The sequence below is a fragment of the Panicum virgatum genome, chromosome 7N, assembly GCF_016808335.1.
Source record: "Panicum virgatum strain AP13 chromosome 7N, P.virgatum_v5, whole genome shotgun sequence".
NCBI classification, from domain to species: domain Eukaryota; kingdom Viridiplantae; phylum Streptophyta; class Magnoliopsida; order Poales; family Poaceae; genus Panicum; species Panicum virgatum.
The window spans coordinates 9,127,919-9,143,385 of record NC_053151.1 but is presented as its reverse complement, the minus strand read 5'-3'; the positions used below and the strand labels follow the sequence as shown (position 1 = coordinate 9,143,385).

Below are 15,467 nucleotides of genomic sequence, written 5' to 3'. Positions count from 1 at the left end.
AGATCACAGTACGCAGCAGCAGCAGCAGCAGCAGCGAGATCCACCGATCCACATCCTTCTCCGGGCACACAGCGTCGCTTGCAACACCCCACGCGCCACCATTACTGCCATGCCGGAGACGAACAAGGTGCCTTCCGCTTGAGCTGATCGCGGGCAGACAGACAGGCAGGTACGGGCGCATGAACTTGGCCTCACCTCCTCCTGCTGCTGCTGCTCCCGCTGGACATCTGCATCTTCGTTCATGGGGACGCGCCCGGCCCCAACGGGCAGCATTCAGTTCCGGCGGATCGATCCGGTGGGCAGTACAAGTACAGTACAGCAGGACGTCCAAGGATCTACGCATTATTATTCTCACAGGATCAGACGGACGGATCTCTCTGTATCCGTACTAGCAAGCTCACAAGACTTCGTCTGAAACAATCAAACAAAACACAAGCAGATGGGCACATCGGCAAAACAGCAAATTTCAACTAAGCCCTTGTTTAGTTGCAAAAACTTTTGGAATTTTGACACTGTAGCATTTTTCGTTTGTATTTGGTGGTTATTATCCGATCATGAATTAACAAAGCTCAAAAGATTTGTCTCGCAAATTACAGACAAACTGTGTAATTAATTATTTTATTTAACTATATTTAATACTTCATGCATGCGTTCAAAAATTCGATGTGATGGGAAATCTTGTAAAGTTTTGAAATTTTGGATGCAACTAAACAAGGCCCAAGGACAAAGCAACAGAATCATCAGGGACACAATTCAAAACAACAGCATGCTGTACTTCCAAGTCAAAATATTCTGCCTGTTATGTTTTTCCACTTCCACTGGAGAAGAGGAAGAATGAAGATGCCAATTCTTCCATGTCTTTTACAGGGCACAGATCCATCCCAGTCCAGGCACATCATGTAGTATTACGACTACTGCTACTGACAATCTTACTGTTTTGCACAACCAAGAGTATAACACACAACGCACTCACAAAAACACAGTGTGCACCCCTGACCTCAACATACACTTGCTGTGGGCGGGGTGCCGGTAAAACAACATACCACACTCAGATCAGAAGACTAAAAGAGAGACCGAGCGAACGAAGAGAAAATCAATCAGCAACGCTTCACGCCTGCTCCGGGTACCTTTTCCATTGTCGGGAGCAGGGGGAGGTTGAGCAATGGTGAATCAGGACCAAGGACCTTCATATAACCCTTGTCAAAAGTGGCCAAAAAGAAGTGAGAAGAAGGAAAAACTGTAACCGTGGTGTTCCAGTAGCTTAGTAGTTTCTGTTGTCTTGTTTCTTTTCTGTTGTTGGTGACGGCCATGGCGGGGGCCTGTTTTCTTCGGCGGTGTGCTAGCAGGCAGCGCCCTTGCGGCAGGACAGGGCACCAGCATCGGAGGTGATGGAGCCGACCATGGATGATGACTTGGCGCCGAGGCTGGAGGCGCGTGAGTAGCTGGCTGAGGCGCCGGCGCCCGATGGGTTGAAGTAGGCGCCGTTCAGCAGCAGGTCACCCTCTGATCTCCAGTTCCAGCTCTTCCAGACAGTCTGAGCCGTCTCAACTCTCTTGGTCACCTGCAGTTCAGTCAAATTGGAAGTCAGCTACTGACAGAATGGTTGCTTCTGAAGCCAAAAAAAAAATGATCAAGACAACATATATATATATATATATATATACCTCCTTGGCGAAGGGGTTTGTCGGAGCAAGGTAGCGGTTGCCCTGGCTGTTGATGGTTGGCTCAGCGCTCCCGCCAATGGCGTACATTTCCCAGTGGGTGTAGTCATTGTTCACCACATGGAAGTAACCATGCCGGCACCTGAAACAAGAGCAATTGAGATTGTAGCAATGGTTGGCAAAATATCATCCGAAACATGTAACAAGAAATGAATACATATCAGTCGATTGCAATGCTGGACAGGAACAAGCACACAACAAGTTCAGTGTACTGGTTTCAGTTCATAAATTCACCTTGGCATTCTCTGAATGAGGCCTTCACCGAAATGGTTGAAGGCTATTGTCACCTGCATTGCCTTGTCCTTTACATAGGAGTCACTGTGGCCCAGAAGCATCACCTGCATCAATTCCAGTTTCACCATTTGGTGAGAACCAAATCAGGTCGTTTGCAGAAAAGGCCAAAAGAATCCCGTTGTGCACGTGACAGCCAGATACTACACCAATATCCTCAGCATATGCAGCCGACAACTTCTGGTTAGATTTGGGTGAATGACTGGAATGAAGGAATTTTATGCTAAACTACACTTGTACGGCATAAAACAAACTAGTTCTTGGCATATATGTGCCAACCCTGTAGATTCCTCCAAATTTCAGAAAACAAAAGGGCATTGCGCACAGGCACTTAATTATTGCAGGATCAGGAAAAACAAAAGCATAGGATCTAGTATGAGGTCGTACTACCTCGTTGTGGTGGGTGAAGTAGTTGTTGGACACAGTGATAGCCGTGGATCCCATGATGGCATCGATCAGGCCGTCGGCGCAGTTCGCCAGCGAGCAGTGGTCCACCCAAATGTGGCTGGCGCCGAAGATGGACACAGCATCGCCGTCGGCAATGGTGCGCCACCCGTAGTGGCTGGGCGAGCTGCGCACCATGGCGTTCCCTGTGGGCTTGCAGTCGTGGATGTGGAGCCCGTGGATGATGACGTTGGTGACATACTGGATGGTGATGCAGGCGCCGTTGGCGATGTGCACGTTGGCGCCGCGTCCGTCGATGGTCTTGAAGCTGTTCATGATGAGCTCCTGCTTGAGCGTGATCACCATATCCCGCTTGAAGATGATCCAGAGCGGCTCGTCCTGGATCACGGCGTAGCGGAGGGTGCCCTTGCGAGGGTTGACGGCGTCGTCGTCGCTCGGATCAGTGACCACGTAGATCTTGCCGTCGCGGCCACCGATGGCGTTGCGGCCGAAGCCGATGCCGCAGTCGGCCAGGCGCTGGCGGTTCTTGTGCCAGTCCGGGTCGCAGCGCCAGCAGTCGTCGATGGGGTTACCCGTCCCACACGACAGGTACCCGAGATTCCGCCGGGCCGTGCTGTTCCTGATGGACCTGCCTTCATGCAATCCAAGCAGCAGCCTTTAAGTTTTTTTTTCACAACTCAATTTACAGAAATTACTACTAGTAATTACTGAACAGGGAAAAGGTACAAGCTGCATTCAGCGGATCAGGAATTTGATGACCAAAGCAGCAGTAATTAGATGACAGAAAGAACATTTTTTACTGACTCTTGCATCTCTCATGCATGAGCCCTGGCAATTCTAGATGTAGCATTCAGGAATTCAAGTACAGTAATTTGAAGATCAAAGCGGCCAGAAAACATGCAATAAGTGACAGAATTATACTATTTCTCTGGGGACCAGATCACTGCCCATGCCCATTCGTTGCATCAAACATGTCGGTCAATAATGGCTTGTTGGCACCAAACTCAACAAGAACACTTCTTTTTTTCTGTCGGTGCAGCGTTTCATTGCAGGTTACTGTATTCGCTACAGGTTTCGAGCACCACTACAGTGCATCCTCAACTGTGAATCGGCTGCCGTTGCCAGCAACAGATCTTTGAACGCTGCGGGTGTGTTTAGATGAAACGCAAAAAAAATTTGTGATGGAATCTTGTTAATTTGAAATACTAAATAAAGTTTATTTACAAAACTTTTTGCACAAATAGGTTGTAAATCGCGAGACGAATCTAATAATACTAATTAATCCATGATTAATTAATAATTAGTGGATGGTACTGTAGTATTATTGTTGCAAATCATGGATTAAGTAGACTCATTAGATTCGTCTCGCGATTTACAGCCCATTTATGTAAAAAGTTTTGTAAATGGACTTCATTTAGTACTCTATATATGTGTCGAAATATTTGATGTGATGTTTTTTTTATATTTACGGGATTTATGGGGTGGAAAATAAACAAGCCTGCATTGAAATTAGGTGGGAGAGAGACGGAGAGACAGGAATTTGGCGAGCCTGCTGGTGAGCACCATGAATGCGCGTCACAAATGCAGGGTCGAGAGCAGGCAGTGATGGCCCCACACGAGCGTGGGGAGAACGTGGTGTGTCACTGCTTGCCACCGCCCGCACCGCCACTGCTGCTCTCGCCGGCTGCGGTGGCTGCTGCTGCAGCGCGGTGCCGGTGGCGAGGAAAGGGAGGGAAGGCCGGCGTCCGGTCGCCGTAGGCACTCCGTAAAAGCAACAACGGAGTTAATGGGCGGGCGATTCGCCACCGGCGGACGGCGGTCCCTCCACGGCGGTGCCGCGCGGCAGGGTCGCGTCGCCATAAAAGCAAGCAGGTGCGGGCCTGTGAGGGAGGGGGCATTCCTTTGCAGTACTTCCCTGTCACTGACGTGTGAGGTCGCGCCGGCACGTCAGTGACCCAACTGTAGGGTGAAGTACTGCAGAGGATCCTCTCAGAAGAGGAGAAGGAGATGGTGCATGACAGGTGGGCCCTGCGCGTGTTCTTGCTTCCATGTGTTAGGGTAAAATACGTCATTGTTAATGCTAGCCGAACCAGATTTGTTCCGATCAGGTCAGAATTTTTGTACGCATCCCCGTCTCCCCTTCTTTCTTCTCCTTTTCTTTTGCACGGTGAGCCTGTGGGTGGGCCCGGCTTGTCCGGCGGTGAACAGAAAGGCTAGCGGCGCTACACACTACTGCTAGTGTGCTAGCTGAAGGAAGAAAGTAGCCGTGCTGGTGCTAAAACAACTGCAAAATCATGCGCCGATCTATCTACTTACAAATGCCATCCGCTTCGGGTCGGTTGGCACGACATGATTGAAGGCATGCAGGAGGGCGACTTACATGTGCACGTCGTCGACCACCGTTTCCGGGTCCTCCACCGCGCCGGGGACGGCCATCGCTGGCCCGTCGTCGTCACCGTCGGCCCTGCCAGACAGATATCACAAATCCAGGTGAAGTGAAATCGAGAGAATGAGACAACAACATGCAGCTGAAACTGAAAGGCACACCACCAGTATACTAGCTTGAGATGGTCCAGTACAAGGAATTACTTTTTCAACTGTGCAAGAAATTATTAGTGCACCCCAAGCACTAGCGAGCAATCCATAATGACAAGAAGTGCAAATCAATCCTCAAAACACAGAAGTGGTGGGTGAAGCGGAAAGGCGGAGGTGAATCCGTGTGCCCTTTCTTCATGATGGTTCGTGCGGGCAGAGGGAAGCATGGCATGCATGCCGCTCCGGTCGAGGCGTGCTCTGCTCTGCCCTGGTCGGTCGCGATGCCAAAAAGCAACGGGATGAAAAACAACCACCCACCCGGAACATCGCTTTGCGCACGCGAGGCCGTACCCCCAAGGCTGCAGATTATCCGAGCCAATTCTTTTGCAGCCAGCCACAGCCTTTTAACCCAAAAAAAAAGATGGGAAAACAAAATGAGTGGCACCACTGCGGGGGTACACCGCTGGGGACGCGGAGAGACCGGCCGCGATCTCGCTTGCTTCCTCGGCCAGCTTTTGCGCGGCTTCTTGTCCGCCCAAGGCCCTTAATATTTACCCGTAAATCTTGTAAACGCAAAAAAAAACATAAACGCAAAAAAAAACATCAACTCGAATATTTCGACACATACATAGAATACTAAATAAAGTCTATTTATAAAACTTTTTGTATTGATGAGCTGTAAATCACGAGACGAATCTAATAAGCCTATTTAATTCATAATTTGCAACAGTGATACTACAGTAATCATCTGCTAATCATGGATTAATTAGCATCATTAGATTCGTCTCGCGATTTACAACTCATCTGTGTAAAAAATTTTATAAATAGACTTCATTTAATACTTCAAATTATCAAGATTCCATCGAAAAAAATTTTACACCCTATCTAACCACGGCCCAAATCTTTACCCCGCTCGCTTTACCGTGGCCGGTGCAGCAGAGTGTAGGGGGCAGGACGGTGAGGGGTTTCTCAGCTTTGGTTGTGGTGAATGACGAGACTGCCCCTCGATGTTCCTCCCTCCCTCAGTCCCTCTGCCACCGTAACGAACTCGGCAACGGAAAGCAGAGCAGGAGCATCTTCTCGCTGCTCTTCCGATCCCAGGCTGTTCCAAACCAGATTCCCAAACCTTCCACCCAAAATACGAATTCCGCTGGTTACCGCGCACCAACCCCGCCTCCCCCCAAAACCCAGAAGCGAAATTTGGGATTCGAAAATTTTGGGGGCAGATGAATATTTTGTTTTCTGGAATGGAGCAATTTACCCCACCACCCCTTGCTCTGCCGCTGCTACCAATGGGTGGCCAAACGGGAAAAAGGCCGGAATTGGACGGCTCAGATGGCGAGATCATGGAAACCAACGCGCTGGATGAACCCGCCCACCTGGGAGCGCGCCCAGGCAGGACCGAGAGAGAGAGAGAAGCAGAGGATGTGGGATTGGAGTGCTGCTCACCTCGGCGTCGCCGCCGCCGGCCATGACGAGTCCCGCAGCCACCGCCTCGCGCCGCCCGCCACCGCGGTTGCCGCCGCCGCACTCCGGTGCCTGCGACGCACGGAGCCGTGCGGTGGGTCAGTGTACGCCGTCCAATCCAACGGCAGGAGGCCGAGGAGCGCCGCGTGGGCGTCACGCGGGCCGGTGCGGATCCAGAAATTCGAACAAAAATCACAGGACTGCAAGGCCGGACCCTCCCCCAGCGCCCAAAACCAAAATTCGGAGGAGGAAAAGCAGGGGGGGGGGGGGGGGGGATTCCCGAGCAGAGGGCGCCGAAATTGCCGAAAACCCCAGAGCAGAGCCCACGCCACATTGCGCGGCGAGGAGAGGAGACGAGAGGCACGCCGCGGCACTCACCGGAGCCCGTGGAGCACCCGGCCGCCGGGTCCGCCGGCGACCACCACGACGAGGACGAGCAGCAGCAGCGCCGCCGCGAGCCCCGCCCGCCTCGCCGCCTTGAACCCCGCCGCCGCCACCGCCGCCTCCGTCATTTGCCGCCGCCCGCTGGCTCCTCGAGCCCCTCCCTCCGCCTCTCTCGGCGATGAGAGCTCGGGAAGCGCGAGGTAGACCGAGCAAAGCTCTAGAGAGGAGGGAATGGCGAGGCGGAGGGGCTTTGAGCGGCGCGCCGATTTATACTAGTGCCGCCGCTCCGCCCTCGAGCCCCCGAGGCCCCGACCTCCCCGTACCCGCATTGCCCCTCGAGATTAGCGGATTCGCAAATAGGCCCCCCGGGATCTCGAGCCAGAGGGCCTGGATGCAAATACGGGAAACCCAGGGGGCTGCTGGGGTTTGCGCCCGCCAACTAATTGCAGGGGTTAAGGAAGGAGAGAGATCCTGATCCTCCCTCCTCCACTGTGTGCGTTTAAGCTGCTGGTAATGGAGGACGACGGCGTAGGAGTACTACTAAAATTGGGCACTGTACCAAAGTCCAGGAAAGTCAGAGTGTACCAAACTGGGCTTTGCGGGCGTCATTAATGCTGCACCTCGTCATTTTCTCTGCTCTGACGGGATTTTTTTTTGGAAAAGGGTTTGTTTCTGACGGGATGAAGCGTGATTAATTAGGGTGAGAGTTAGTACGTGCTGTCAGCATGTCAGCCCAGGCGAATCACCCACCTGATGATGATGATGATTCAGTGGCTGACATAACATTAGCCATAGGCACGCACGCAGCGTGATTATTAATTAATATAAATGGTTGGAATATTTTGTTTCATCGTAGTTTTATTAACGAATCATTTGCTTGCACACCGATGCCGCACAGATTCTGTTTCTTCTCTTTTTTTTTCCAGTACCGGAGAGGTTACCTACCGGTGCGCATGCCGGCCACGAAGTGCTCCGGGGTTCCAAACAAGACATGGTTTTTCGTGAAAATGATGGTTTAAGTTTTTTTTTTTGCAATGCTACTATATATGTATGGTCATCTATATCTATAGGGAAAAAAAGGAACACGTGAATTAGGGGTTCTGCTTGCATGGTCTTGTCGAACTCTTGGGGATTTTGGAATGCGATGGGGAAAATACGTAGGGACAGTTTTTTTTGTGGTGGATGAATATGAATCCCTTGGAGACACTGTGCAATGATGAACGGATGAATTTCGAAAGGAATGCGGATGGACGTACGTTGGCCTTCTCGGGGCAACGTGGCTCACAAAAAAAATGCCACCCTCTTTACAAAATGTGGCGGATCGAATAGATAGGGTCCCAACCGTTGAAAGAGAAACGTAGGCCAAGCGCGCGGCTCGGTGTGCAAATAATTGCATCGTAATATCTTTCTCCTACCTCTTTTGGAGCAGAAATGCCGCGCAGTTAATATATAATCTCAATGAATAATGGTGTTGCGCGATCAAATGTGTAGCAATGTATGGGAGGTAATGTGCGCGTATGCTAAAAATTTCCTTTACCGATCCGTAATAATGAGATCCTCAACTGCCTCAAGACGTGGTGATTAAACGAAATCTTCCTTTACCGATCCGGCTATGGAGGTCGCCTACGTCACATAGGCCCTGCAAAATTGGCAGCAGCCCCTTCTCCATGTCCCCCAACGGGGCCCGGCCGGCGACGTGCTCCGGCCACTCTCTCTCCGAGCCATTAATCTCTCTCTCTCTCTCTCTCTGCCGCGGGGCGAATCAACACCGTCCACGGAACGTGTAGCTCTGCACTTCCGATCGCGGTGGCCTGCCCATCCACAGGCAACAGACAGCAGGGCAGGGCTCGCGAGATGAACCAGAAGCAAAGGCTAGTAAACCCTAGCGAGCTGCTCCTAGCTTTTCCTGACCGTGCGCGGCGTAACGAACTGGAGCGGCGGCCGCAACGGAACGGCGCCCCGGGTGACGTAGCCCGCGTCGCTCCTCACGTGCCGCGCGCGGGGGTTCGGGAGGACCTGGGCCCGCCGTGGCAGTCGGTAGCTGGGTAGGTTGCCCGGTGGGTTTGGTCGGCCTGGGTCTGGGGATGGGGGTGGGGCCCTGTCCGAAGCATCCGAGGGACCAGCCAGCCACGGCTCCGCGGCAAGAAAGGTCGGGGGGATCACGTCTGGCAGGTGGGGCTCGGAGTCGCGGGGCCCACTTGTTGGTGCCTCCAGTCTATGTACGCGCCTACGCGGCGTCGGTGGATCGGATCGGCGTCTGACGGAGTGAGGAGGCTGCAGTTTTACTACTAGTATTACACCGCGTCATGTGCTGCTGCTAGCGGCGAGTCATCTCCGTTCCCATGTATGTACGGGTGGCGAGAGTCACGACAACCTTGTTTGAATGAAGAATTTATTAGTCGATTTGGATAAATTAAGCTTAAGCATCTGTTGGCAGGCACTCATACGCCTTCTAAACTTTTTAAGTCTGCGCTAATGTTTAGCCACCCTATTAGGCATTTCTGTTTAATTTGGGACATTAGCACTCAAATCCAAACACCCCCGAAGCAAATCAAATTAAACAAATCATTCTTTTGCTTCCACTCTAACTGACAGTAACGGTAAGTGATCACATTAGCGGAAAGTGCTGAACCAAACGGCAACTAATCAAGTGCAGGCACAGTACGGTACCGGCCGCTTGCGTACGTTGACGATATATAGGAGCGAGGTAGAAATAAACAGTGGCCGCCCCGGCGCACAGTGGAGAGTGACAGACAATGCTGATGACGGAGCAAGCAAGCAAGCAAATGTGCTTGCACCGGGCATTTGGGTCACTCAACTTGGCGCGCAAGTCATGGCACGAGCACGATGGTGGACACGATCGGAGGCCGCTCGTATCGTAGCTAGGCATCGTGCGTGGTTCCGATCCACGCCATCACGCGATGGACGACGATGATCCCCCGGCCGGGTCTTCTCATCATCTCCCGGGATGACGACGACGACGGAGCTACTCCGTACTAGCTAGCTGGGAATGGGAGTGACAGAACGAATGATGCCGGCGGAAAAGCCAAGGACGAAGCCGTGCAAGCAGAGGACTGACCGGCTCAATCATGCATGTCTCCGGCCGTGGGCTGTGCTTGCATTGGTCCCGTTTTATTTCGTAGCGCGCTAGTGAATAGTGATACTTTAATCGTTTATTACGGTGTCAAATAAAATCAATTTACAAAACCAACTCTAGAACCCCGCGCTAGTGACCCTGAAGAATCTAATGAGGTCTTTGGCAGCGTGATTAGAGAATGGTTACTGTAGCATCACTGTAGCAAATCATCGATTAATTACCGTCATTAGATTCGTCGCGAAAAATTACACCCATCCCTAAAAAGATTTTGCAAATAGACTTCATTCAGTCCTTCATGTGGAAAAAATTCTCTTCTAGCGCTAGGATTCTAGCGCGCATCCAAACAAGGCCATTGCCGGCCCGGCTGCGGCGGGGCGGGGCGGGGCGGGCCCCATGGCTGCTAGTATTAGCGTTGAGGATGGTGAGCCGCAGGGAGGGAGTGCGTGGATGTGGATGTGGATGAATGATGATGATGATGCTCGGCCACCGGGTGCGACCATGGCTGATCGATCACGACCATATATATACATGTGTTCCTTGCTACTCAGTCGCCGGTTTGCATATAATAGCTATGTTGTCACCGCGTCCGTCCGGAGAATATATATATGTTGACGACCAAAATTGGCACTGGTCGAACAGACCGGTCTGACCGGTGCTTGAGAGCGGTCTAACCGGTCTGGACCATGTAGCCGGTCTGGCAACACCGACCGGTCTGACCGGTGGGTTTGACCGGTCAGACCGGTCTACCTGGAATCCGAGTACAACTAGAACTTTTTTGTAGATTTAGATCTGTAATAGGATTTCTTGCGGGATAAGTCCACCCCACCCTATAAATATAAAGGGTCACGGCCGATTAGGGTATCCAATCGATCAAATCAATACAACTTTTATTTTTTTACTTTTCTCTTGCCCTAACTTTTCCAATCTACTATTTGTTGTTCCTCCGTCGTCTCTACGTCGATTGAGGGCGTTCTAGGTGGCCTGCCGACCCTAAAACAACCCTACGTGCGCCTGCCCCGACGGGTCTTCCCGGGCTAACGTTCGTAGGCTTCGTCACCGATCTGCCGGCGGCGACCGGTCTGACCGCTCCAAGGGACCGGTCTGACCGGTCTACGCAGGAGGCGCTGCAACGAGCTGCCTCTTCGCGTCGCACGTTCGAGTGCGTTCGTGTGTTGATCCTGAAAGGCATCAACATACTTTTTGGCGACTCCGCTGGGGAAAGAATCAATCGGCTGCCATGGCCGGTAAAATTCCTAAACCTAGCGATGTTGATGCCGCCAACATCCAAAGGCCGACTGTTCAACAACTTTCGGCCGAACAACAGAAGGCTCTTGATGACATCCAGAAGAAGATCAGAGAGGAGAAGGAGAAGGAGATCCAGAAGCTAGAGGAAGAAGCCATGAAGCAGTACATCTCGCACTTCTCCATCGACCGACAAGGGAAGGTCACGACGGATGCCGGCTTCGATGCTTCACAGTTTGAGGTAAATTTCGATGAGAACAAGCAGCCTGTCCTTAATTCTGAAATAGCTAATGCTATAGATGATGTTGTTTCTTCTTATGTGAATAATAAGTTAGAATTTATTGGTCAAAATATGCATGATATGTTTGATGACCGTTTTAGCCGAATTGAAATACATCTTGGTATGAAGTCTGTAGGTAATAATGCGTCTACATCTAATACCGATAAGACAATTCGTGGTTCGGCAATTCCAACTAATAATGCTATTGTGACTAATTCGGCTAATCAACAAAACCGAATTAATTATAATGCATCACCTCATGCCAATGTGCCATATGGGGCAGCAAGTTCGTTGCGACCCTCCGCACCGCCGAACTTTGCTCAACCTAGTAGTCCACCGATCACAAATCGGCTTAACGCCGATGATGTTGGATCAGGTAGTATCAAAGAGGAGGTGATTAAGATATTTCGGCAAACTTTTGGTATAGAGCCTAAAGCCAAATGCCGATCTTATCAAAGGCCATACCCTGAGAATTACGATTATGTTATATATCCTCAAGGGTTTAAAATTCCTGAATTTGTTAAATTCACTGGTGATGATAGTAGAACTACATTGGAGCATATAGGTCAATTTATTATACAATGTGGTGAAGCTAGCACTAATGATATTTACAAATTGAGGTTATTTCTTTTATCTCTATCAGGTGCTGCATTTATATGGTTTATTTCATTGCCACCCAATTCAGTTTTCACTTTTGCTGATTTAGAACAAAAATTTCATGATTATTTCTTTAGTGGTGAAACTGAATTGAAATTGTCACATCTCACATCGGTTAAGCAAAAGATACATGAAGGTGTTTCTGAGTATATTAGAAGATTTAGATATACTAGAAACCGATGTTATAGTTTGACAATTTCTGATAGAGATTTAGCTGATCTAGCTTTTGCTAGTTTACTTGATTTTCATAAAGCAAAGCTAGATGGACAAGAATTTCTAGTTGTTAGTCAAGTCTTACAAAAGGCTCTGGCTAATGAAAGCCGAGCTAAACAAGCTGGAGATTCTCAAAAGTCCAATGAAAAACCTAATCGTCCTGTTTATGTGCTCGGGTGTGATTCCAATTGTTCGGACGATGAAGGTTGTCGGGTATCACAATTAGGGACACCCTAATCGGGGTACTAAGACCGCTTTTAAAAACACAAACACCTGTTAAGGCAACTAGGCCCACGGCCTCCTTCCAATCTGGAAGAAAGGAAAGGACTCAATGAAGCCCAGCACGCGGCCCATTCACATCCCCCTCGAACCCGCGGAACGATCTCCGCCTCGCTCGAGGGTCCCTCTCGGGCCCGCTGGACAATCTCCGCCTCGCTCGAGGGTAGCGGATCTACCCTCGAGCGGGTGACTCATTTTCGGCCTCGCTCGAGGGCTCCCTTCGGGACCCTCGATCACGCAACGCACCTCCGCCTCACTCGAGGGTAGCGGATCTACCCTCGAGCGGTGACTCATCTCCGCCTCGTTCGAGGCGTCTCTCAGCACAAGGGACAAACGGCCCCGCCACCCAACCGCTCGCCGTACGAAGGCATTGAAAGCCAGCCACTCTGCCACGGCTCAAAGGACAGGCGGCGTCAGGCCACCACTCCCACAGTGGATGTGACCGGGGTCCCATCCGCTGACTACGGTCATCGCTCCGCCATCCAGAAGGCTGTAGCGGCACTGTGGGACATGCAACGCGAGACAAGACGGGCCCGGCACGGCCCCCGTTCCTGTTCTGCCGACACCGACCATCCGGACTCACCTCCCACTGGGGAAGGGGTCCGGTAACGTCACGTGTCCACCCAAATGGAGCGCTCAGCGTACATGGACGGGGCCCCGGACCTCCCCTTTTTAGGAGCCCGGGAACTCCACGTGTCCCCTGGACCTTCTAGTGCGCACGACCGCACTCCGACCAGGGGATCCGGGGCCGTCCCACTCCATTTCTACCGCCGGGACACTACCGGACGACCGGCGTCATCTTCACTGTACCAAGGATGAAATCCGGACGACAGCGACGCACGCCGTCTTCCCACAGTGTACTTCCTACAGTGTCCGACCACTGTACTCCGCGATTCAGGGGAGGACGGCGACTTCCATGCCCCACTCATGTACGCCGCCCCTCCTTGTGACTATAAATGGAGGAGGCGGGCTCCCCTTAGCTGGGGATGGACTCTGGCTGCTGCTGGCTGGTTAGGCTCTCTCTGGACTCTAGTCTGCTTGGTCTCTCTGGCTTCTCTCTTCAAGAGGACGTTCAGGGACTACTGAGCACTCATCTCAACCGACTCCACTCCTAGCTTAGACTTGGGAGCTTCTCTCCCTCTCTCGCCTTGCTTGTACCCCCTACTACAAGCACTCCGGGTGCAAGATAATACAGTGCCCTCGCACACCCCCTTTGCTGGACGTACGGCCCCGCGGACGGAACCAGGATAAACCGTGTGTTACTGTGTTGCCTCTTGCATTATCATCTGGGACGAGGAAACACGCAGCATTTACTAGTTGGGATCCGGGCCCCCGGGTCGGGACACCGACAGTTGGCGCGCCAGGTAGGGGCCGCTGCGTGACATTTTTCTCTCTTGTTCCCATTTGATCTCCAGGGATGGCGAGCAGATCCAACCCATACCCTATGGGTGTCTCGGATCCGCTCCCTGCTGGATTTGTGATCTGGTTCGGGAGTCTCGAGTTCAGAGCGACCGGCAACGGCTACCTCATGTAGCTCCTCTCCCCCGGACGCAACCCCATCGCTCCGACTTCACCAGCCCGGTGCAACAGGCGCTCGGGTCAGCATTCACGACAAGCACGCGCGGAGCGGCGTCGTGCGGCACGCCACAGCTCCCCCACGTGGGTCGAGGCTGGCATGTCGCAACTCAGCATCACGGCCAACGGGGCCACCAATTTGTCATCGCGTGCCTCGGCGTCATCTGCGCCGGCACCATCGCCTGCGGCAGCACTAGTGCCTCCCAGGGGGAACTCGACTTCGGCATCGCCCTTCCCCTTCGGGATGCGCAACGCTGCCGCCCACGCCTCGTCAACTAGCGCTAACTTCATCGAGCATGAGGATCTGCCGGGTCATCATCTTCGGTCGATTCGCAGCCTCATCGCATCGTCCCCTGACGAATCCCACCCCGAGACGGCGAGCTCGATCGCCGATGACATCGACTTCTTCATGAACAACTTCACGGCTACGGATCGCCGAGGCTCAAGACATACCAAGAGCAACGAAACCAGCGAGCTCGCGAAGACTCGCTGGACCAAGTGGACGAGGCTCGAGACATGGCGCTCCTCCACTCTGCGCGCTACCAGTAGTCCTTGCGAAGGTACCAAGCGCAGAGGGTCCGGCGCCGAGACCTCAACGAAGGGGACTTGGTGCTGAGGCTTCGACAGGACAATAGGGGCCGCCACAAGCTCTCACCTCCATTGGAAGGACCGTACATAATCGCCGAGGTGCTCAAACCCGGCACCTACAAGCTGGCAGATGAAAAAGGTGAAGTCCTCACCAACGCTTGGAATATACAACAGCTACGTCGCTTCTATCCCTAGAACTTCAAGTTTTTTGTACATTTGCTTGTACTCGCATCTTCAATTTCCCAAAATAATAAAGTACGCTTTACTGGTTTATTTTTGGGAACCATCCGGGCCCTCGAGGGCTAGGATGCGCGCTAACTCTGAGGTACGCTCGGCTTTACCCTCGGCAAAGCCGAGCCTCCCTCGGGGGCTACTACGGGGGGAACCCCCGTACGTCCCCAAAAAGTCGCCAATGTTTTTCGAAATATTTCCGTCTCGACCCTAAGTTTCTCGTATCCTTGGAAAAAACGGATGCGAGGCGTAAGCAACTACGGTACGGGGCCGGCCGAGTCGTGGGGCCGCCTACGCCTCCGGGATACGGCACCCCCCTCACCACCCTACGCCTACGTTGCTTATGAACGCGAACCCCCTCGCAGGAGTTCGTCCAAGTCGCATACAAGAACACGGAAATAAAGTAAAGGAACACAGGCTCGAACACACAAGGCCTCGACGGGCCACATATTCAAATTACGAAACAAAATCTTTTATATTCATAGGATGCGATTACAAAGTG

General features: G+C 52.1%; 1 protein-coding gene across 3 annotated transcripts; it reads right to left on the bottom strand.

Moving 5' to 3' along the window:
• Nucleotides 1-770: 770 nt before the first annotated feature.
• On the bottom strand, nt 771-7,037 carry LOC120682276 (probable pectate lyase 15). 3 transcript variants are annotated; one of them, XM_039964098.1, is made up of 7 exons: nt 6,798-7,037; nt 6,402-6,491; nt 4,798-4,881; nt 2,403-3,045; nt 1,956-2,059; nt 1,665-1,803; nt 771-1,561 (listed from the first exon to the last, which is right to left on the bottom strand). In XM_039964098.1, exons 1-7 carry the CDS (start codon nt 6,929-6,931, stop codon nt 1,340-1,342), a joined length of 1,416 nt encoding a protein of 471 aa, XP_039820032.1. In that variant the 5' UTR covers nt 6,932-7,037; the 3' UTR covers nt 771-1,339. The 3 variants fall into 3 exon arrangements, with proteins under 3 accessions (XP_039820032.1, XP_039820033.1, XP_039820034.1); XM_039964099.1 differs by lacking the exon at nt 6,402-6,491 and having other exon boundaries at nt 6,798-7,036; XM_039964100.1 differs by lacking the exon at nt 6,798-7,037 and having other exon boundaries at nt 2,403-3,049; nt 6,402-6,451.
• Nucleotides 7,038-15,467: the final 8,430 nt, after the last annotated feature.